Source organism: Schistocerca serialis, chromosome 5, assembly GCF_023864345.2.
Source record: "Schistocerca serialis cubense isolate TAMUIC-IGC-003099 chromosome 5, iqSchSeri2.2, whole genome shotgun sequence".
NCBI classification, from domain to species: Eukaryota; Metazoa; Arthropoda; class Insecta; order Orthoptera; family Acrididae; genus Schistocerca; species Schistocerca serialis.
The window spans coordinates 142,807,684-142,832,415 of record NC_064642.1 but is presented as its reverse complement, the minus strand read 5'-3'; the positions used below and the strand labels follow the sequence as shown (position 1 = coordinate 142,832,415).

General features: G+C 39.7%; 1 protein-coding gene across 2 annotated transcripts in view; it reads left to right on the top strand.

Annotated features, from left to right (window-relative positions):
* Positions 1-24,732, top strand: part of LOC126481638 (protein tramtrack, alpha isoform) — a 307,056-nt gene that overhangs the window by 245,147 nt on the left and 37,177 nt on the right. For both annotated transcript variants that reach the window (XM_050105536.1, XM_050105537.1), the window contains exon 9: positions 19,517-19,705. In XM_050105536.1, coding sequence (XP_049961493.1) covers positions 19,517-19,705 — 189 coding nt within the window. The remainder of the gene's footprint in view (positions 1-19,516; positions 19,706-24,732) is intronic.

The following is a 24,732-nucleotide window of genomic DNA, read 5'->3' as shown; positions in this document are numbered from 1 at the left end:
TATATCAGTTCTATGTAACTTACTCTTCTTTAAAACACAGTGTAATTGGATAGATAAAAGATCCAATCGCCAAGTGACGAGGAGAACACACAAATGAGAGGTATTATATATGTCAGCTTTTGGAGCCAGTGGTGGCTCCTGCTTCTGGCAGGAGGGTTGAAGGGGAAGGAAGAGAGGAAGGAAAAGGACTGGTGAGGTTTATGAAAAAGAGTAGAGCTCAGGAAAGTCACCCAGAACCCCTGTCAAGAGAGACTTACTGAACAGGATGAGAAGGAAAGACTTTCCTTCACATCCAGTGCAGTAAGTCTTCATTGACCTGGCGTTCTGGGTGACTTTTCCAAACTCTACCCCTTTTCCTAAACCTCACGAGTACTTTTTCCTTACCCCTCTTCATTCCCCTTCAACCTTTCTGCCAGATGAAGGAGCCACTAGCTCCAAACACTTGCATACATAATACCTTTTATTTGTGTATTCTCCTGCCGCTGCTTGGTGAGTAGATCTTTTATTTATCCAATTATGTTGTGCTTTCAAAAATTATTTTCGTTGATTTACTAACCTTCAAGATATTTAGCCAGTCATACATATCACAGCAACTTCTTTTTCATTTCTAGCAACAACAGCAGAGTTGACATTTGTTGCAGGGGTAGGTTTTTGCTGCTACAGTACTGTCAGCTGTTAGCTAGCATTTTAAAGCTGCTAACTGCAAATTGGTAACATCTGTAGGCATTTATAACTCTCATGTAAAAGGGAACCACTTGTCTTACTTGGCATTATTGTATGCACAATTGTTTTTTATACAAAGCTATCTGTGCTCCTTTAAGTGCCTATAAAATTTAGGTGATACTATTTTGTGAAGCATTCCATATACAGCAACGAGATTAGAAAAGGGAGCTCATGTTGGACCAGTATTATTTCTCATACTGACAAGTGGTCCATTTTCAGAATACTTACATTGATTTTAATGACATTAATGACTCCTGTTGGATTCAAACAACTTTCAAATTGATAGTAACATGTACAGAATGAAGTAAATTCCTGCAACATACAAGAAAACAAGTATAGATATTTTAGATATTATTGAATGATTTTGCATTTACTGAAAATTTTACTTCTCTGACATGGGCTCCCTTTTCTCTTTCCATCTCACAAATAGAGAAAGTTTTTTGCTTGAATTCTGTGTGGGATCTTGTTGCTCCCTCCTTGATGAAACAACAGAGGGACAGAGTTAGCGCCACTTGCTCGCCCATTGTTAATTAATATTTCACTATTGATAATGTGTGGTGGTGTTTTTCTTAATTTATGTGGTGGCACTTCTTATTTATGGTGCGTATTGCTTTCTGCATGTGCCTTCTTTTGTTTCCTGGTTGACAACCCATCCCACCGAGTGTTTAAGTTGTGATGCACTGTGATCTCTTATTTCATTCACACCTGGAAAATGATGGGGCATTCCCTTGTCAAAATATCAGCACAAAGACATTATCACAACTAAGAGACGCACAAAAATCAGGCCAGCAGCTTGTGAGAGCTACCATATTAGGACTAAAAGGAATACACGAAAAGCCATCAGATCAGCCCACAATCATGACATCTGAAAAGACCAAAGGGGGCCCATTCATGGAAGCTATGAACTATGAAATCTGCCAGAGTGAATTTATCACCTCTCTCAGAATTAACAGCTTCTGTAGGATTGTCATAGCAGTGATGAAAAATGGCTGTTGCAAACATGTCTTGCATACTGCAGTGGGCCAGAAATAGTTTTTGCAGACCTGTGGAGGGACTGAAGCAGCTAGCTAAGAAAAGGCCATTGTGCTTGCAGCACATAGAGAGATATTTCAAAGGTACTGTTGCCCCGGTACTAAGGAGATATAGCGTCCATTATAACAAGGAGCTTATTATTGAAAGACTAAAGGTTGTGTAGCCAACTTCATTAATAAAACTTGTTGCACCTCATCTCTCTCTCTTCCTCTCCACTATATGCAATATAGGACAACTATATGTTTCTGCACATGCCTCCTGTTGACACTTTAGATAATTGTACAAATCACCCCTCTTTCCTTCTGTGATGTGTTTTTAACACTTTGAGGATTGAGCAGCTAGGGCATAGTTCTACTGGCTGATACTATCGTTTTTCATAGTTTTTCTGAATTTTGTGTAGTACATTCTACTGCACAGAATTTACATCTCTTCATTGCATTTGCATTTAGTCTTTTCCTATGAAATATTGCAAAGAAACAGAGACTTACATCAGTCACCATTTTTTAGAGTTCCATACCTCAGTCAGAAAAAACAGAACCCTTATAGGATCACTTTGTTGTCCATCTGTCTGTCTATCCGACTGTTAAAAACCCTTTTCCCCAGTAATGGGTAGACATATCAATTTGAGATTTTTGTCACATCGTGAGGTCTATGGTCCCTTGACGGTATTAAAAATGGAAGCTTCTGAGTCAATGCAGTCAAAAGATACAGCTATTTATGTCACAATACCAGAGAAGGAAAGTTGCTACTCACCATATAGCGGAGATGCTGAGTCACGATAGGCACAATAAAAAGATTCACACACTCATAGCTTCCGGCCATAAGGCCTTAGTCAGCAGTAGACACACATACATACACGCACACACACACTCACGCAAACACAACTTGCACACACATCTGCAGTCTCAGAGAGCTGAAACTACACTCAGCTCTCTGAGACTGCAGATGTGTGTGCAAGTTGTGTTTGCGTGAGTGTGTGTGTGTGTGCATGTATGTATGTGTGTCTACTGCTGACAAAGGCCTTATGGCGTGAATCTTTTTATTGTGCCTATTGCGGCTCAGCATCTCCGCTACATGGTGAGCAGCAACTTTCCTTCTCTGGTATTGTTACATTCCATCCTGGATTTTCCATTGTTAGCTATTTATGTCACATATTTTGATACTGCATCAGGAGATATGTTATCAGGAGAAACAAGACTGGCATTCTACATATCATATCATTAAATGTCAGATCCCTTAATTGGGCAGGTAGGTTAGAAAATCTAAAAAGGGAAACGGATAGGTTAAAGTTAGATTTAGTGGGAATTAGTGAAGTTCGGTGGCATGAGGAATAAGACTTCTGGTCAGGTGAATACTGAGTTATAAATACAAAATCAGGTAGTGGTAATGGAGGAGTAGGTTTAATACTGAATTTAAAAAAAATAAGAGTGCAGGTAAGCTACTACAAAACAGCATAGTGAATGCATTATTGTAGCCAAGATAGACATGAAGCCCATGCCTACTACAGTAGCACAAGTTTATGTGCCAAGTAGCTCTGCAGATGATGAAGAGATTGAAGAAACGTATGATGAGATAAAAGAAATTATTCGGTAAGTGAAGGGAGATGAAAATTTAATTGTCATGGGGTCTGGAATTTGATAGTAGGAAAAGGAAGAGAAGGAAAAGTAGTAGATGAATATGGAATGGGGGTAAGGAATGAAAGAAGAAAATGCCTGATAGAATTTTGCACAGAGCATAACATAGCTAACACGTCGTTTAAGAATCATGATAGAAGGTTGTATGTACGTGGAAGAGGCCTGGAGACACTGGAAGGTTTCAGATAGATTATACAATGGTAAGACAGAGATTTAAGTTCAAAAAAGGTTCAAATGACTACAAGCACTATGGGACTTAACATCTGAGGTCATCAGTCCCCTCGACTTAGAACTACTTAAACCAAACTAACCTAAGGACATCACGCGCATCCATGCCCGAGGCAGGATTCGAACCTACAACCGTAGCAGCAGTATGGTTCTGGACTGAAGCACCTGGAACCGTTCGGTCACAGTGGCCGGCTAGAGATTTAGGAACCAGGTTTTAAATTGTAAGACATTTCCACAATATATTGGTTATGAACTGTAGATTAAAACTGAAGAAACTGCAAAAAGTTGGGAATTTAAGGAAATGGGACCTGGATAAACTGAAAGAACCAGAGGTTGTAGGGAGTTTGAGAGAGAGCATTTGGGAACAATTGACAAGAACAGGGGAAAGAAATACCGTATTTACTTGAATCTAAGCCGCACTTTTTTTCCAGCTTTTGTAATCCAAAAAACCACCTGCGGCTTAGAATCGAGTGCAAAGTAAGCGGAAGTTCTGAAAAATGTTGGTAGGTGCCGCCACAACTAACTTCTGCCATCAAATATATGTAGCGCTACACAGGCATGCTTAGCAGGCACAAAGATAAATACTGGCACCAAAACCTCTGCGTCAGTAAATAAATTAAAAGAAAAGGTGGAAGAATGTAAACATGCCATGTATTCTTTCGTGTTTGCTGCCTAATGAACTACGAAACTGGAGTGAGACAAGAGCAAGAATATACATATCATGTCATGTTTATATTCGTATTATTCTTATGCTGAATAGTGATACAGTCAGAAATGAAGCACAGGAATCGATTAGATTTTCAAATCTAAGATAAATCTAATTTTTGAGCAGAATGTAATGTACTAAAGAGGCATCTGCAAAGATTTTCAAAGGGAGAAAAGATTTCGCTAAACTCTCGTTCAGAACATCTTCTATCATCCGCAGTCTATTATTTGGTTCCTTGTTATCAAAGAGGGCTGCAGTGTAAGTAAGAATAAACAGCAGTCTCTTGCCAATATTTCACTAATGAGACAATTGCTCTCTTTTTTTTTTTTTGTTGTTGTAAGCGGCGGTAGCGCGCACAAAAGCAAGCCATGCTGCGAGCGGCAACAGGTCGTGAACACTCCTTGTCAGAATGAGACAAACAGTGCATGACACAGTACAATAATGCATTTTCAGCTTAGAGTGACGTAAACACCTATAACAAAGAAAACGGCACTTATCAGATCAAAACAAAATAAGCAATCGATTCAAACCAGACGGCACGCGAAAATGGAAGGGTACCCGTATAAATACGGATGGAGCGCCTGGCACATAGCAATGGCTACTTGGTAAAGCTTAACTCTTAAGCTTATGACTCGAACCAAACTACTGTAACTGTATCTTCATCCATTCAACTTCAATTGTGTCTCATATTACAATGGACCAACTTTGTTTCGATTTGAAAGTGCGGTCTAAAACTTTTCTCTCCCCTTGAATTTTGAGTTTCAAATTTCAGGTGCGGCTTAGATTCGGGAAAAATTTTTTTTCCTCGATTTCGGGTCTCATTTTTCAGGTGCGGCTTAGATTCAAGTAAATACGGTACAGTATAAGAAGAATGGGTAGCTGTGAGAGATGAAATAGTGAAGGCAGCAGAGGATCAAGTCGGTAAAAAGACAAGGGCTAGTAGAAATCCTTTTGTAACAGAAGAGATGTTGAATTTAATTGATGAAAGGAGAAAATATAAAAAACGCAGTAAATGAAGCAGTTAAAAAGGAATACAAACATCTCAAAACTGAGATTGACAGGAAGTGCAAAATGGCTAAGCAGAGATGGCTAGGGGACAAATTTAAGGATGTAGAGGCATATATCACTAATGGTAAGATAGATACAGCCTACAGGACAATTAAACAGACCTTTGGAGAAAAGAGAACCACTTGTATAATGTCAAGAGCTCAGATGGTAAACCATTTCTAAGCAAAGAAGGGAAAGAAAAAATGTGGAAGGACTGTCTAGAGGGTCTGTACAGGGGCGATGTACACAAGGGAAACATTATGGAAATGGAAGAGAACGTAGGTGAAGATGAAATGGGAGATACAATATTGCATGAAGCTTTTGATAGAGCACTGAAAGACCTAAGTTGAAACAAGGCCCCAGAAGTAGACAACATTCCATTAGAACTACTGTTAGCCTTGGGAGAGCCAGCCCTAACAAAACTACCATTTGGTGAGCAAGATGTATGAGATAGGTGAAATACCCTCAGACTTCATGAAGAATATAATAATTCCAATCCCAAAGAAAGGAGGTGTTGACAGATGTGAAAATTGCTGAACTATCAATTTAATAAGTCACGGCTGCAAAATACGGACACGAATTCTTTACAGACAAATGGAAAAACTGATTAAAACTAACCTTGGGGAAGATCAGTTTGGATTCCGTAGAAATATTGGAACACATGAGGCAATACTGACCCCATGACTTATCTTAGAAAATAGATTAAGGAAAGGCAAACCTACGTTTGTAGCATTTGTAAACTTAGAGAAAGCTTTTGACAATGTTGACGACTGGAATACTCTTTCAAGTTCTGAAGTTGGCAGGAGTGAAATACAGGCGAGCGAAAAGCTATTTACAATTTGTACAGAAACCAGATGGCAGTTGTAAGAGTCGAGGGGCATGAAGGGGAAGCAGTGGTTGGGAAGGGAGTGAGACAGGGTTGTAGCCTATCCCCGATGTTATTCAATATATATATTGAGCTAGCAGTAAAGGAAACAAAAGAAAAATTTGGAGTGGGAATTAAAATCCAAGGAGAGGAAATAAAAAACTTTGAGATTTGCAGATGACATGGTAATTCTGTCAGAAACAGCAAAGGACCTGGAAGAGCAGTTGAACATAATGGACAGTGTCCTGAAAGGAGGATATAAGATTTACATCAGCAAAAGCAAAATGAGGGTACGGGAATGTAGTCAGATTAAATCAAGTGATGCTGAGGGAATTAGATCAGAAAATGAGACTCTTGAAGTAGTAGATTAGTTTTGTTTTTTCGGGAGCAAAATAACTGATGGTGGTCAAAGTAGAGAGGAAATAAAATTTAGAGTGGCTATGGCAAGGGAAGCATTTCTGAAGAACAGAAATTCGCTAACATTGAGTATAGATTTAATTGTCAGGAAGTCTTTTTCTAAAAGTATTTGTATGGAGTGTAGCCTTGTATGGATGTGAAACATGGACGATAAATAGTTTAGAAAAAGAGAGAGTAGAAGCTTTCGAATAGAAGCTGAAGACTAGATGGGTAGATCATGTAATGAATGAGGAGGTACTGAATAGAATAGGAAAGAAGAGAATTTGTGACACAACTGGACTAGAAGAAGGGATCAGTTGGTAGGACATGTTCTGAAGCATCAAGGGATCACCAATTTAGTATTTGAGGGCAGCGTAGAGGATAAAAATTGTAGAAGGAGACCAACAGATGAATATACTAAGCAGATTCAGAAGGATGTGGAGTACAGTAGTTACTTGGAGATGAAGAAGCTTGCATAGGATAGAGTAGCATGGACAGCTGCATAAAACCAGTCTCTGGGCTGAAGACAACAACAGCAGCAACAACAACAACAACATTATTTTGGTACTTGCGAACTCACTCATCAACCCCTACAGTGTACTTCCCATCGACACAGAATCATGAAATTTGGCAAGAAGTAAGGTTTCACTGTACAAGTAAAGGACAAAATCAGAAAACCTTTAATTTATAATTAATCATATGAAAAAAAATCTGGTGTTATTTGATCATCTCCGACTTAAATTTAAAACATTCTTGAAAGTCTCTGCATTCCTGGGACCGATATGTTGCCAGACTCAGTGGTGATAACAGCCAAAAATCTTTGAGGTGCTCAATGCCTGGACTGGATGAATTGTCTGTATACATAATTAAGTTTGTAGGGAACCCTCAGTCCTGTTCCCACCTGGCCAATTTTTTGCATCAAAATGTAAATCCTAAATGGAAATAGATTTTGATGTTTTTGGTACTAAAAACAATGCTATTTTCAAATTTGGTTTTTTATTGAAAATTATTTAGTATGAAAAATTTGAAAGGATTGTGGAAAATGGAGTCCTGCACTTTCCCAGGTCTTGTCTTGCTTTGTTCTGCACAAATCTTACATCTCTTGTGAGGCCATTTTAACATTTCTGTTGCTGGAATCTATTTAGGAATATGTCTTCCACTGAGTCTGTTTACAGTTGAACTATTTTGAATAGAAATTGATTCAGCCTGACCCCCTTCTGTTTAACAAAGTCACTGCCAATTCAGTAAAGAATTTAATAAGATTTTAGCTAGTAGGCATCACCTTTTGCTTAAAACATACAAATTTACAATCATTGTCATGAAAATGGGAAAAAAGCTTTCTTCCACCACTTTATTTTCCTTCTTCTCAAAAGCTGGTTGCTGTGATCCACACCAGCCCTGTCTTTATTATAATCCAAAATATGGGCAGGTTTCATTTTTTGCGTCATTCTTAATTTTGTTCTTACATTGACATTGGATGCAGTCATTTTTTGTTTCATCATCAGAAGAAATGCATTCCCAGTGTCTTTCCATTCCATAAACAACAAATGGCTTTATCTGTATAAAGTTCTTTTTTTTCCAGCTTCTGGGTAGTTGGATCATTAGCTACCTTTTTTCTTTTTTTCAGCACTGTACTGTAAGGCCTTCTTGAAAATAAATACAAAGCATGTAGCAGACAACAAACAATGCCCTTTACTCTGAGTGTGACCTTGTGGGGGACAATGAATGGCAAGAGGGGGAATGTAAATGCCACAAAGCAAGTAACACTCAGTGTTGTCTGTATTCTTTTTCCATCAGTACGAGTGACAAGTTCTGCCATCTTTGTTTTTTCATGGTAGTGCAACAAGCATCATAGAGTACCTTTATGCAGAGGACAGACATTAGACTAACATTTGCAGATGGAATTATATTTCCCGGGAGACATTCTCAACTTTATCTTCGACAAGCATAGAAGCTGAAGCAACGAATTAAAATTTTCTGTTATGGCCGGGACTTGAACCCAGGTCTCGTGCACACTTTTTTCTTCTTAATCTCATTTTGTTCATCTTCGTTCTTTGTATCTGCTCAGGGCGGACGTCGCAAGACACCCGTTTCAGTTTGTCGAAAAATCTCATTTCGTTCGTCATTGTTCATTGTGTTTGTTCGGGGCGGACGTCCCATGACACCCGTTCAAGTTCTTAGTTGACCTGTTCACTCAGTTTTTTATTACAGAGGGCAGCTAACCCTTGATCAAACATGCTGAGCTACCGTGCTGGCTGTGCATACTAGGCAGATGTGCTAAGCACTACATCATTAGATGTGCTAAGCACTACATCATCGTAGCATTGTGGTAGCCACAGGTGCACGGACTACCCTGTTCCAATCCCTCCCTAACACAAAATTCAATTCACAACTTCAGTCCATTTTCCCCTTCTTAAATCGTCAGTATTGCCAAGGATCTCCAACATTGGTATAGCATCCTAGCTTTGTATATAATGGCGAAATCCTTCCTGTACTTTAGATCTAGGTGATCTATTGATCTGATGGAATTATATTTTCTGGGAGACGTATGAGTCTCAACCTTGTTTTCAATAAGGATAAAAGCTGAATCAACGAATAAAATTTGAGCCACAGCTGGGACTTGAGCCCGGGTCTCCTGCATACTACAGTGATTTGCTAACCAATACACCATCATAACATAACACTGTAGTTACCACAGCTGTACAGACTACCTGTCAGTATTGCCGAGGCGCTCTGACATTGGAATAGCACCCCAGCTTTGCACATAAGGGGAAGTCCTGCTTATACCTCAGGCATAGGTGACCTATTCATGTGATGAAATTACATTTTCCTGAAGACATATGAGTCTCAACTTTATTTTTGATAAGGATAGAAGCTAAATCAATGAATTGAAATTTGTCTCCTCTTGCTTATAGGCAGATGTGCTAACAACTACACCACTGTAGCAATGTGGCTACTACAGCGGCACAGGCTACCCTAGTATAGTCGACGTTGGATCTATCATGCCTGTCTTTTTGGAGTATGATCCACGCAGTGTAGGAGTTATGTTGCTTGTCTCCAGGGTGTTTAAACATCTGTAGAGAAATGCAGTTCATTACAAACAATTTCGTCCAGGATTTCCATATTCCTGTGTTGTTATGTTTAGTTGTGCTATCAACCTTAATTTCTGTGATGCTCTTTTTAACCTTTTCTAAATTACCATTACTTTAATTTTCTTCTTGTTTGCTCTCAGTATCTTAGTGCTTCTGACAGCATGTGCAACATTTTGTTCAATTTGATACAGTATATTTTTTGATTCTTGAATGTGATATCGTTTGTTTTCCATTTTATGGTTTGTTTAGCTTCTTCAGTATAACAAGCCTGCCACACTGCTTATTTATTTTATCCTTTTTTTCTAATCTGTTTATATTTTTTTGCACAATTCGTAAACCCTTCTTCTATGCTTCCAGTCTTATTCATTTCCCTTCATAGTGAAAAAAGCAGTTTCTAATTCACATTTTAGAAGGCATTTGCCATATCCATAAAAATGGGATACATCCATAAGTTGGCTTCTAGTTTTCTTTCCAGCAGCACATGTAAGGCTGTAATTGTTTCTCTTCTTCCTGCACTAGATATGATCCTTTTACTGTTATGTATGTGGATTGCCTTTATTTATGTATTTATTTATTTTTAGTTAGAGCCAATTGATAAGCATCATTTCTGTAGCATTAATTAATTAATTTAAAGAGTTTTTGTGCATTTCTGTACCTAATGTTTTTAGCATTTCTGCAAGGGTCTCATCAACACCTATTATCTTTCCATCTGTAAGTGTTTGAAGTGCCTGTTGAAATTCCTTGTTGCATTCTTTCTCCTTGCAATGTATAATATTAATGGTAATAAGGGTGTTAAGTTTCTGTCACCTTTTAGTAGCCTGCACAAGATATGTCTGGAATTCTTCTCAGTTATGGTCACCTTTGATGATTTCTCAATGTCATGCACTTGCTAATCAAGGCCACTGATTATCGTGTGTGACTCTTCTCTGATGCAGTTGGTATGAAGAGTGTAAGAGTGTTCTGAATCTGTCCAGTAGCTACAAAATTATAGCTCAACATTCTCTCACAGAGCTGTTGTATTTTAAATCGTCTTGAACAATTTTACAATATACTGTAACAGATCTTGAATAAGCAAGTCATTATATCAACACATTTTTAAATATATTTTTTTCATGTCTAATGACCAAAGTTCAGTTAAACAATCAATGAATAAATCGTTTTTCTATCCTCTTTTGTTTTTACAACCGTTGCTAGCTCTTTTTCTCTGAGACATCCAAAACACCTCCAGGTAGTGACAACACAGCACAATTACATGCCTGCACAGCAAGTAGGTCTGCTAGGATGCTGTCATTCCTTGTAGACATTCCGTATGCATCCCATTTCATGGACTTTACCCACAGATTATAACACCCTTGAAGAGTTAGGTTCTCACACCCACAACTAAGCTACTTATGCTTTTACACAATCATCTTTTTTCTAACATTGAGGAATAGGGGGAACATATACCCTTGGACGAACTACACATTACACCTCATGGTTGTCCGCCCCGGTAGCTGAGTGGTCAGCGTGACAGACTGTCAATCCCAAGGGCCCGGGTTCGATTCCCGGCTGGGTCGGAAATTTTCTCCGCTCAGGGACTGGGTGTTGTGTTGTCCTAGTCATCATCATTTCATCCTCATCGACGCGCAGGTCGCCGAAGTGGCGTCAAATCGAAAGACCTGCACCAGGCGAACGGTCTACCCGACGGGAGGCCCTAGCCACACGACATTTCCATTTTACCTCATGGTTCATGATAGAAGGACCTTACTCCTCTTCTAAACTCTCACTTTTATTCCCTTGAAGCTCCTCTGACATTTCGAAAGTTGTTAGAATAATGACTTGTTAACAGTAGTTTTGTTCATTGTTACTCATCTGCTATTTTCAAAAATATTCAATCTTCAGTCTATATAATCAAGTTGATTGTAAAAGGTGTGTCTGATAAGGATTTCAAGTTTGTTTCAGTATACAGAGATTCCAAATGGATTTTATTACATCTGCTGATAGCTTCTTGAAGATCTTTGTACCAAAATCCAAAACCCTATTAGAACACTAGAGAAGAAAGGATGGGCCTATACAGAAATTATTTTTATGTCTTACATTATGACAATATAACTCACAGTTCACATTATATTGATTTTTTATGATAAATAAATATGTCACAGAATTACAGTGAAGGAAGGAGAAGAAAGAAGAATTTTGCTGTGTATTTACTTTACAAGTGGTTACAGAACCTCAGTACAATGTTAAAATGAAAACATTATCTTCTCTTGATCATATATTTATTTTTATGTGCTGTTGGCCACTTTCAGCCTTTAAGTCATTCACAAGTGAAAAATTGCACATAGCATCACTGTATAATATGCAACAATTTTGTACAATAGTTTAACCATGAAAGCCAGATGGTAAACCATTCAGCCTCCTACAATGGGTCAAAATCCACTTCAGCAATCATTACAACTTGAAAGATATACAAGTATATGTCTACTTACCAACTGAAGTACAATGAGCTATTTTAAATGGTTACATGTAAGTAATTTATGAGTAAAGGATACCATTTACCAAATAGTAGAAACGCTAAGTCACCAATAGACACACACAAAGGGATAGAAAACTTGCTAGCTTTCGGACATTATTCTGAGTGGACACAAAGTGCTGATTGGATTTCAGCATGTGGACTAGGGTGAGGTGGGGGTTGTGACAGATGGGGTGGGTAGAGGAAGAGAGAGGCTGGAGGCAGGAAGAGAGGTTGTGGTGGGTAGCTAGTGGTTGGTGGGGTTGGCAGCAGTTTTGCTGACTTGGAATCCGAGAGGGAGGGATGACAGGTGCACGGGCTAAGCATGTGATGCATGGATGCCAAGCCGGTGGGGTGCAGCACACCGTGAAGATGATGAGGATTGGGAGGGTGTGACAGGACAGGGAAAAGAGAAATTATTGGGGTGTAACGTTAGGAGTATGTGGGCGAGTTATTCGTGCACCTAGGCCTGGTATTGAGGAGAGGTGAATTCATTGCACGGCTGAATGCTAGTCGGTCCAGGGCATAGGATGCACCATAGCCAGCCTGGCTAGATAACTGTTTCCACGTGAGGTGAGCTCAGATGCAGACATATAGAGCCCGTTGCCAGAAATGGGTAAATCACAGACCTGGTAATTTGGACAGCTGATGCTCACATTGCCTTTTTGAAGAATATGTTCCAGGAATTGACAGAATGTCAGACACTCTGAAAGATGGCTAAGTTACAGCTCTTTGAGATTCATCAATAACTCCCATCAAATATTAATGCAGATCTGAATACGTCGACCATCCCAGATAAATGAAGTACATCCAATGACACAACAGTTCATCATCTTTAAGACAGAAGTTAATATTATTTCACAGTGAGTAAACATTTTCACAATGAACCTCTAAACTAAAAACTTTTAAACATTTCATGTGAGTTCAACAAACTGTACCTCAGGTAATAGCATTGTACTAGATCTATCACCCCTGAAAGCTATGTATCTGTATTTATTTTATTTGTTGATTTATGATGTCTCCTATATTGCTTGCATTATGCAAATGTTTATCAGAACATCCTATTCTCCACATTTACACAGCAAATGAATACATGCACCAGTATCTTATATTTTTTTGTGCTTGTGTATTTATTTACTGGAAGTGTAGTATTTTGCCAGGCACTTTTTAAATGTTGATTGCAAGTTCTATTAAAAACTGTGGTAATTTAAAACTAGTCAGTCGTGTGTTAGCAGACACCACAATTGAAAAGAGTACCAAAAGATGCTTTTGTTAAGAACGCATAAATAATTGTTTAAATAATATTTAGTAATAACCTGTAGTCATTAAATTCATGCACTTCCACAAGAATACTGGCTCACTTTATTTATAATTATTGTAATTTACCTGAGTGTAACAGAATGCTTGTAACTTTTCTTTATTTAAATATTTAACAATGGAAACTCCAAGTAGGAATATCAGCAAGATAGACTGCTACTTACCATAATGCTGACGCGTCAAGTTGCGGACAGGCACTATTAGAAGACACTCACATATAGCTTTCGGCCACAGCCTTTGTCATTAAGTTACACACACACACACACACACACACACACACACACTCAGACACACTCAGACAAGCAAGTGTACCTCACACGCACACGATCGGCAACTCCAGCATCTTGGGCCAGAATGCGACATCATGTGGGATGCTAGCGGCAATCTGGAGGGGGTGGGGAAGGGGAAGGGCTAGTAGTGTATGGGTCAAGAGAGAGACGAACACTGTCTAGTGGAGTGTGCAGGGACTAGACTGCCAGCAGGTGGAGTGTCAGGTGGATGCATTGGCAGAGGGCTGAAAATAAACAGGGTGGGAGATGAGAATGGAGAAGAGATGATAGGACAGAGGGGGTGGAAACTGTTGAGTGGAGGGTGTGGTGACAGTACGTTACCATAGGTTGAAGCCGGGGTAATTACGGGAGTGGAGAATGTGTTGCAAGGGTAACTCCCATCTGCGCAGTTCAGAAAATCTGGTGGTGGAGGGAAGGTTCCAGATGACTCGGGTACTGAAGCAGCCGTTGAAGTCAAGTGTGTTATGTTTAGCTGCATGTTGCACCAGAAGGGGTCTACTTTGCTCTTGGCCTCAGTTTGGCGGTGGCCATTCATTCTGGTGTACAGCAGCTTGGTAGTCATACCAATGTAAAATACTGTGCAGTGATTGCAACAGAGTTGGTAAATGACATGTCTGCTTTCCCTGGTGGCCTGACCTCTGAGGTAGTAGGGTCAGGACTGGAATAGGAAGTTCTGGGTGGGTGGATTGCGTAGGTTTTGCGACTTGGTCTTCCACAGGGATATGATTCTTGTGGCAAGGGGTAGGGATTGGGAGTAGCTTAGGGGTGGACTAAGATGTTGTGGAGGTTGAGTGTGTGATGAAACACCACTCTAGGAGGATTGGGAATTATCTCGGGTAGGATGTAGCTCATTTCAGGGCACAGCCAGGGTGACAAAGGAGATACTCCTTTGTGGCTGGTTTTCGGTGATGGTGGGAGGGTTGGGGCTGTGTGGGGAAATGGCACAGGAGATCTGTTTGCAGACTACGTCTGGGGATAGAGCATGCCTGTGAAGGCCTTTGTGAGGCCCTTAGCATACTGAGCAAGGGATGACAGTTGTCAGAATGCAGGTACTGTTCGTGGTTGGTGGATTTAAAGTGGATAGAGGAGGGCCACCAGAGAGGAGGTGGTCAACATCTAGCCATCTGAATCCTCCCCTCCACCACCAGCTTTTGTGAACTGCGCAAAGTGAAGTTACACTTACAACACATTCTCCATTCCCATAATTATACCAGCCTCAACCAACAGTAAGATATTGTCGCCATCCCCTCCACCCAACAGTTTCCACTCCCTCTGTCCTATCACCTCCTCCCCATTCTCATCTCCCATCCTGTTTATTTGCAGCCCTCTGCCAATGCATCCACCCATCTTTCCCCACTCCTCTCCTTTTTTGTTCCTTTGTTCCACCTTCCTGCCCGACAACCTCCTGACACTGTGCCTGTTTGCAGTCTAGTCCCTGCACACTCCACCAGATACTGTTCGTCTCTCCCCCCAGCCGTAAACTACTTCCCCTTTCCCATCCCCCCACCCCCTCCAGACTGCTGCTTGTATCTCATGTGATGTTGCATTCTGATTCTGGCCCGAGATGCTGTTGTGTGTGTGTGTGTGTGTGTGTGTGTGTGTGTGTGTGTGTGTGTGTGTGTTTACTGATGAAGGTTGTGGCCGAAAGCTGTATTTGAATGCCTTTCAATCATGCCCGTCTGCAACTTGACGTATCATCTGTATGATAGATAGCAATCTATCTTTTCCTACATTATTTATTTAAATTTTGTTGTAACACATTAGTTTAGTCCAGGAAGTGGTCAGGTTGAACCTGGGGTTTATGGCCTTCAGCCAGTGACAGTTGGACAGTGGTGGAACACTGCTGGAGTCCTGTGAAGATGGGGCTTTTCGAGTGATTCTAGACACTTTTACTTGAGTTTTGAAAAGGGGCAGACCTGCCTGTGGTAACGAGTAGTTTTTGATTGTGGATGTGATTGATTGTTGGCAGTGAATGACCACTACCATACTTTAACTTATGAAGGGATTTATATTTCAAAAGATTTGAATGTGCTCCAGAGTCGGACTCTATCTTGCCACTTGATTTGTGGATCTGAGAATAGACTAACGTTAGCTAATATTCTTTGTATCATGTGTGTTAAGTCATAAATCATCAGGTTGAATTCTGAACTATTTTGTGCTGGCGAGTGTTTAATGTACTGTGACCATGAAATGGACTTAATTATCGTGAGACATTGATGACTTGCCTGAAGCAGGCAAAAAGGAATACAAACGTCTCAAAAATGATATTGACAGGAAGTGCAAAATGGCTAAGCAGGGATGGCTAGAGGACAAATGTAAGGATGTAGAGGCTTATCTCACTAGGGGTAAGATAGATACTGCCTACAGGAAAATTAAAGAGACCTTTGGAGAAAGGAGAACCACTTGCATGAATATCAAGAGCTTTGATGGAAACCCAGTTCTAAGCAAAGAAGGGAAAGCAGAAAGGTGGAAGGAGTATATAGAGGGCCTATACAAGGGCGATGTACTTGAGGACAATATTATGGAAATGGAAGAGGATGTAGATGAAGGTGAAATGGGAGATATGATATTGCGTGAAGAGTTTGACAGAGCACTGAAAGACCTGAGTCGAAACAAGGCCCCCGGAGTAGACAACATTCCATTAGAACTACTGACAACCTTGGGAGAGCCAGTCCTGACAAAACTCTACCATCTGGTGAGCAAGATGTATGAGACAGGCGAAATACCCTCAGACTTCAAGAAGAATATAATAATCCCAATCCCAAAGAAAGCAGGTGTTGACAGATGTGAAAATTACCGAACTATCGGTTTAATAAGTCACAGCTGCAAAATACTAACACGAATTATTTACAGACGAATGGAAAAACTGATAGAAACCGACCTCGGGGAAGATCAGTTTGGATTCCGTAGAAATGTTGGAACACGTGAGGCAATACTGACCCTACGACTTATCTTAGAAGAAAGATTAAGGAAAGGCAAACCTACGTTTCTAGCATTTGTAGACTTAGAGAAAGCTTTTGACAATGTTGATTGGAATACTCTCTTTCAAATTCTGAAGATGGCAGGGATAAAATACAGAGAGCGAAAGGCTATTTACAATTTGTACAGAAAGCAGATGGCAGTTATAAGAGTCGAGGGGTATGAAAGGGAAGCAGTGGTTGGGAAGGGAGTGAGACAGGGTTGTAGCCTATCCCCGATGTTATTCAATCTGTATATTGAGCAAGCAATAAAGGAAACAAAAGAAAAATTCGGAGTAGGTATTAAAATCCATGGAGAAGAAATAAAAACTTTGAGGTTCGCCGATGACATTGTAATTCTGTCAGAGACAACAAAGGACTTGGAAGAGCAGTTGAACGGAATGGACAGTGTCTTGAAAGGAGGGTATAAGATGAACATCAACAAAAGCAAAACGAAGATAATGGAATGTAGTCGAATTAAGTCGGGTGATGCTGAGGGAATTAGATTAGGAAATGAGACACTTAAAGTAGTAAAGGAGTTTTGCTATTTGGGGAGCAAAATAACTGATGATGGTCGAAGTAGAGAGGATATAAAATGTAGACTGGCAATGGCAAGGAAAGCGTTTCTTAAGAAGAGAAATTTGTTAACATCGAGTATTGATTTAAGTGTCAGGAAGTCGTTTCTGAAAGTATTTGTATGGAGTGTAGCCATGTATGGAAGTGAAACGTGGACGATAAATAGTTCGGACAAGAAGAGAATAGAAGCTTTCGAAATGTGGTGCTACAGAAGAATGCTGAAGATTAGATGGTTTGATCACATAACTAATGAGGAGGTATTGAATAGAATTGGGGAGAAGAGGAGCTTGTGGCACAACTTGACTAGAAGAAGGGATCGGTTGGTAGGACATGTTCTGAGGCATCAAGGGATCACCAATGTAGTATTGGAGGGCAGCGTGGAGGGCAAAAATTGTAGAGGGAGACCAAGAGATGAATACACTAAGCGGATTCAGAAGGATGAAGGATGCAGTAAGTACTGGGAGATGAAGAACCTTGCACAGGATAGGGTAGCATGGAGAGCTGCATCAAACTAGTCTCAGGACTGAAGACCACAACAAGCAAACAACATTGATGACTGTTTTCGACCATTGATTAACAGAGACTGAAGCCAGGAGTGTTACAGGAGTAAAGGATATGTTGCAAGGGTAACTCCCAACTTCATAGTTCAGGAAACCTGGTGATGAAAGAAGGATACAGGTGCCTCGGGTTGTGAAGCAGCCATTGAAATTTTACATTGTGCTCAGCTGTGGGTTGTGCCATTGGGTGGTCAACATTGTTCTTGGGTGCAGTTTGGTGGTGACCACTCATTCTTGTAGACAGCTGTTTGGTTGTCATACAAACATACGAAGCTTTTTGTGACAACCAACCAGTTGTCCACAGGAATGAATGAAAACTGCCAAACTGTGACCAAGAACAAAATTGGCCACCCAGTGGCACAACATGCTCAATTTCAATGGCTGCTTCACAACCCAAACTATCTGGATCCTTCCTTCCACCACCAGCTTTTCTGAACTATGTGGATAGGAGTTATTCTCACAACACATCCTTTGCTCCCATAGCCCTCTTGGTCTCAATCTCTCATGACCCACACCTTCCACCCAACAGTTTTCCCTTCCTCTGTTCTCTTCTCCCCCTACTAATGGATGTCGCCTTGACCATGCACTTCACCCCACTGACTAGCCTGTGCACATGCCAGCCTGCAATCCTAGCCAGCAAAACTGCTGCCTCCACCCGAGCTGCTAGCTACCCACCCCTAGCCACTACTCCAGACAAGTGTAGGATTTATTCTGAAAGGTAGCAAGTTTTATTTCTCTTTTGTGTTTGCCTATTGACAGTTGAGGCTTCCGCAATTTGGAGAGTGGTCACATGTACTCCTAACTCATTTACTTCTATCAGAATTTTTCTACTGTATTTAAACAGTTACAGCTTTTTCTTGCATCTCAGTTGCTCACAAAACTGAAATAGTAATCTTTTCAAGACAGCTGACCAAAATTTCAACATAATCCTTGAAATATCATGTGTGTCTAAACTCCAGGATATCAAAGATATTAGAGTGAATTGAAGAAGAAGTAATGTGTAAATGTAAATTTCATAGACAACATGTTAGAAATTCTCCAAAGAACTTGTTAGGAATCATTATTGATATTCTACACTTGTATTTTATGCAGTGACATGTATGTTTGATTGTTATTATTCAGCGCAATTTCTTCTGATTTCTGGTACTTTTGAAATACCTCTTGGTGGATACTGAATGCTAACTTAATTCATTGACCTTTTTTGCTTCTGTAAATGGCTGGGAATTCCTCAATCCCTGAAGTTAGTTAGTGGAATTAACAACATAAAATATTTATATGATATACTAGTGTAATTACTTAGTCTTTGAGTGCATCATCTAGTTCTTATTTATTGCAAATAAAATTTTTAGGTTGTAAATTTCTTTTACAACATTCTATTATAATGTCATTTGTATTGTTGTTAATGAGCAGTGATTAATATTTATTAATGATCATGTACTATTGAGGAAGATAATGAATAACAAAATCTATTTCAGAAGGCATAAATAAAAAGCAACCATGACAGGAAAGAAGAGGAGTTGAAAGGAGAATGAAGGAGATCTGGTTTTATTACTTCCCACAATGGACAGTCTCAGTCGATAATATTTTATCTTGTTATGTATGCAGGTGGTGGTAATGGGAGGTCCAGCAACACATCAGCATTCACCTATGTCTGTGGAGCATCCTGCTGCAAGTACTGCTGCCAGCTCTGCCCCATTATCTCAGCAGGCCACACCCCATCAGGATGCTAAGAATGCACCTACAGGACTGCGAGTCCGCACTGATGAATTGCGCAGAGCATCTTCATCACCACAGGTGCTTTTTGTGCAACAATTTTTCTCCCTTAATGTAGGAATAGCGGGGAGGGGGGGGGGTGGAAGGCTACCTCAATTTCAGGATATTTGTAAGGTAGAATTTATAGTCGTCAATTGACACTTGAAAAATTACTCACACTTAGAGATTTTGCGTATGTTGTCTGGCCGCGCAGTTGTCCATTCGCAGTTTAATGTAAATTATGCAGAGTTCTGTAGAACTATTTTTTTATGCTCTGATGGCAACAGAGGCTTTTTTAAATATCAGTAAAGAGCAAGAGTGGCAGGATGTTAAGAATACTGATAACATAGATGATAAATATAATGCTTTCCTTAACACATTTCTCGTGTTTTTTGAAAGTTATTTTCCTTTAATATGGTTAAAACAGTGTACTAGTACTAACAGGGAACATAGGTGGCTGACTAGTGGCATACGGATCTTATGTAGAGCAAAGTGGGAATTATATCAAAACATTAGAAATTGCAGTAACCCTTTACAAACTATACTTTAAGGTGTTCAAACATGTTATTACGAAGACAAACAGCAAGTGGTATGCAAATAGGATAACTAATTCTAAATAAAATTAAAACCATATGTTCATTCATGAAAGAAGTATGTGCCACACAGTTCAAGGTCAAGGATACAAAGACAGTATATAGTAAAAATGTTTCTGTTACTGGTAGGTCAGATACATGTATGGTATTTAACAATCAGTTTCTCAATATAGCAGCAGAATTAAATACAGGTAATCGTATAACTCTCTTAGAAACTGGCTTTATAAGACTGCCATCTGAAATACACCTTTGTGATTTTGACAAGGGGGAAACTGAGTCAGTAATTAAATTGCCAAAGACGAAGGACTCCCATGAATATGATGGGGTAGCTGACAAAATATTAGAGCACCGTGCTGCATGTTTTAGTCCAGAAATGTGACTAATTTGTAATTTTGCCTTTCCAAAATGATCAGTTTCCTGAACAATTAAAGTGAGGAACTGCTTTATAAAAAAAGGATAATGTAGACAATTGTAGATATATTTCTAAGCCATCAGTATTTGCTAAAATTTTTGGAAAGACTGTATAATGTGGGTAATGATCATTTCAGTTCACATAATTTGTTGTCAGACATTCAGTTTGGTCTCTCTTCTCTTTGATGAACTGGATAGATTGCAAAAAAAATTGTGAACGTCAGATGGCTTATTTGATTTAATTAAGGTGTTTGATTGTATCGATCACAAAATATTACTGCAGAAGTTGAAGTATTATGGAAGAAGAGTAATAGCTCATAATTGGTTCATCTCATACTGTAAGAACTGTTCTCCACAGTAGTGACGGCAGCTATGATGCACTGTTAAGTTGGAGGGGGGGCGGGGGGGGGGGGGGGGGGGGGTACTGAGGATCAGTGCTGGGACCAGTGCAATTTTTTTATACATATGATGATATGCCTTCTAATATGGCAAGTGATTCTAAAATATTTCTCTTTGCTGATGACACCAGCTTGATAGTGAATGATTTTGAGTGCAACATAGCCATGTATCAAATAGTGCAATAAGGCTCAAATTTTACAGTTTCTAACACACAATTCAATTAAAACTGACATTTTGATTACACAGAATGAGCATATGATAAGTGAGTCTGAACAACCCAAATTTCTTGTTGTTCAAACAGTGGAAACTCTGGGTTGGAATATCAACAGTATAAGGAAAAGATAGATTGCCACATTAAATGTGACATGTTAAATTGCAGAGAGGAACAGCAAAAAGACACTTACACATTACCTTTTGCCCACAGCCTTCATCAGGAAAGGGTACACACACACACACACACACACACACACACACACACACACACACACACACATTCATTCACGCAACAAACGCATACCTCACACACACGTCGTATGCGCGAGGTGAGTTTGCTTGTGTGTGTGTGTGTGTGTGTGTGTGTGTGTGTGTGTGTGTGTGTGTGTGTTTCCCTTTCTGACAGAGGCTGTGGCCAGAAGCTAATGCATAAGTGTTTTTTTGTGTTTCTGTCTGCAACTTAACGTATCATATTTACGGTAAGTGGCAATCTATCTTTTCCTTACATTGTTTCTAGATGTTCAGGTATATGGTAAGCTGTCATTGAAAGCCATGTTCAGCATCTTCTTCAAAAACTTTCTGTTATAACAGTACCTTCAATAAGTGATAGTGTAACAAGGAAATTAGTCTACTTCACTTGTTTTCATTCACTTATGACAAATAGCATTACATTCTGGGGTCACTCTTCCCATTCATAAAGGATGTTTTCGGCTGAAGAGTGAACAATTAGAGCCATGTGTGGTGTAAGTTTGTGAACCTCTTGTCAACCCATGTTCAGGCATCTGGTAATTCTGACATTGGCCTCTCAGTATGTATTATCTTTGATGTCATTTATTGTTAACTATATGCGCTTGTTCCCAAGAATTAGCAGTCTTCACTCAATTAATACTATACAGAAATTCATTCTGCATTTGCATCACACCTCCTAAAGTGTCATGCAGACATGCAGGCAGTACTCTCCTACATCCATTTTGAGTATGTTACCATTAGAATTGAAAAGCACTTTCAAGCCAAACCAAACAATTTTCTTATGACTGACTCCTCCTATTGTGTTGGGGAGTACTGGAAAAAATTAAGTGAATTCCTGTGTTAAATTGTTTTGGTGATTTGCTCCTAAATTTGGTCCTATGGACCAAGGTGTTTAAAATAAAATCAAAATGTATTTGAATACTATAAACTCTAAATGTATTCCATCTGTGCTGCTTTCCATGAAATTTGAGTAAGCACATATGAGTTGCCATTGTCTGATACAGTTGCTTTCATATTTGCAATGAAATTCTGTTTGCAGTAGCTGCATAAAGAATTGTTTCTTTGTCCTCCATTTTTTCCTTTGTGAAATAATTGTACATATGCCATAGTGTTGTTATTTTAGTATCTTCTTCTGAATAGAGCTGATTTGTAAGTACAACTGAGTGAAGCTCTAATCAATGTACTGTTACCAGAACTCTGTCTGTGAATGATAACAATATTTTGTTGGAAAAGATAGATTCCTACTCACGATAAAGATAATACACACACACAAACAAACACACACGTATACATATTCACAAAAGCAAACACACTTCATGAGTGCTATCACTGGCAGCTCTGACCAGAATTTAACTGTCATATGAATAACAATCTGGAGTGGGGTGGGGAAGGAGGAGGGACAGGAAGGTACAGGTGAGGGTTAGAGAAGAGTGCTGTCTGGTGGGACATGCAGGGACTAGAAACTGCCAGGGGTGTGGGAGGAAAAACGAACAGGAATGGAAAAGGAGAGGAGCATGGAAGGGGAAAGGATAGGCAGGTGCAGGGGACATGAAAAGGAAGGAGGTGATATGACGGAGGAGACAGAAACTGTGAAGGTGTGTGTTACCATAGGTTGAGACCAGGATAATTTTGAAAGTGCAGAATTTGTTGTAAGGGTAACACTCATCTGTGTTGTACGGAAAAGCTGGTGGTGGATGGTAACACTCGTAGATGGCCCAGATTGTGAAGCAGCCATTGAAATCAAGCATGTTAATCCAGCTGCATGTTGTGCCTCCCTCCTCCCTGACTCACTCCAGATTACTATTCACGTGACAGTCGCATTCCGGTCAGAGCTGCCAGTGTTAATGACCATGTGTGCATGACGTGTGCTTGCTTGTGTGAATGTGAGCATGTTTTCTTTGCTGGGGAAGGCTTTGGGCCAAAGCTGTAATGTGTAACAGTCTTGTCCTTGTGCCTGTCCGCAGCTTAGCACATCATCTTTAAGGTGAGTAGCAATCCATCCTTTTCCTAATATTGTTTATACTCCAACCTGGGGTTTCCATTGTTTAATAGTTTGTTAGCTTCATTTCCTATCCATATTCAAGTTCAACTGAGTAACTGACTGTGTCTCCAGCTTTATAACGCAACTGGAAACAGTGCACTGCTTTCCACAAAACACATACACACACACATTCTGCTGTGTGAAAAGTGTGATTTGAAACCAAAAGCTCACAGAACGGTGTGGGGATCACCATATCACTAGACATCAGTTCTATAATATGTATATAAAATGCCATAAATTGTGTTTCGGTACCAGTCCATGTACCAGACAATGAAATGTTTTTTTTTTTTTTTTACTCATGGTAATTCACAGTGCAAGCTCTCAGACATAAATTGGCATTATTATTTTATTCATAGCTGTTATTTTTCAGCAACTATAGTACAGGGTGACACACGGGAGACGGACGGTTTTTAATGAAATAATACTCAGCCAACTTTAAAATTAATGCATGTTTATTTACACAAAATCAAAGCTCATTATTTGCCATTTTAGTTAACAAAGTTATTTGTGAAAAAATAATATCGTCAAGGTGATGTCCATCATTTTGAATGCAGGACTCAAGTCTCTTCTCAAAATCCTCCATCACATGGACTAAAATCTCTGCAGGGATGGCCGCAATTTCTTGAATGATTGCATTCTTCAACTCATCCAAATTTCGTGGTTTGTGGTTATAGACAGAGTTCTTAAGGTATGTTGTTGTTGTTGTTGTGGTCTTCAGTCCTGAGACTGGTTTGATGCAGCTCTCCATGCTACTCTATCCTGTGCAAGCTTTTTCATCTCCCAGTACCTACTGCAACCTACATCCTTCTGAATCTGCTTAGTGTATTCATCTCTTGGTCTCCCTCTACGATTTTTACCCTCCACGCTGCCCTCCAATACTAAATTGGTGATCCCTTGATGCCTCAGAACATGTCCTACCAACCGATCCCTTCTTCTGGTCAAGTTGTGCCACAAACTTCTCTTCTCCCCAATCCTATTCAATACTTCCTCATTAGTTATGTGATCTACCCATCTAATCTTCAGCATTCTTCTGTAGCACCACATTTCGAAAGCTTCTATTCTCTTCTTGTCCAAACTATTTATCGTCCATGTTTCACTTCCATACATGGCTACACTCAATACGAATACTTTCAGAAATGACTTCCTGACACTTAAATCAATAC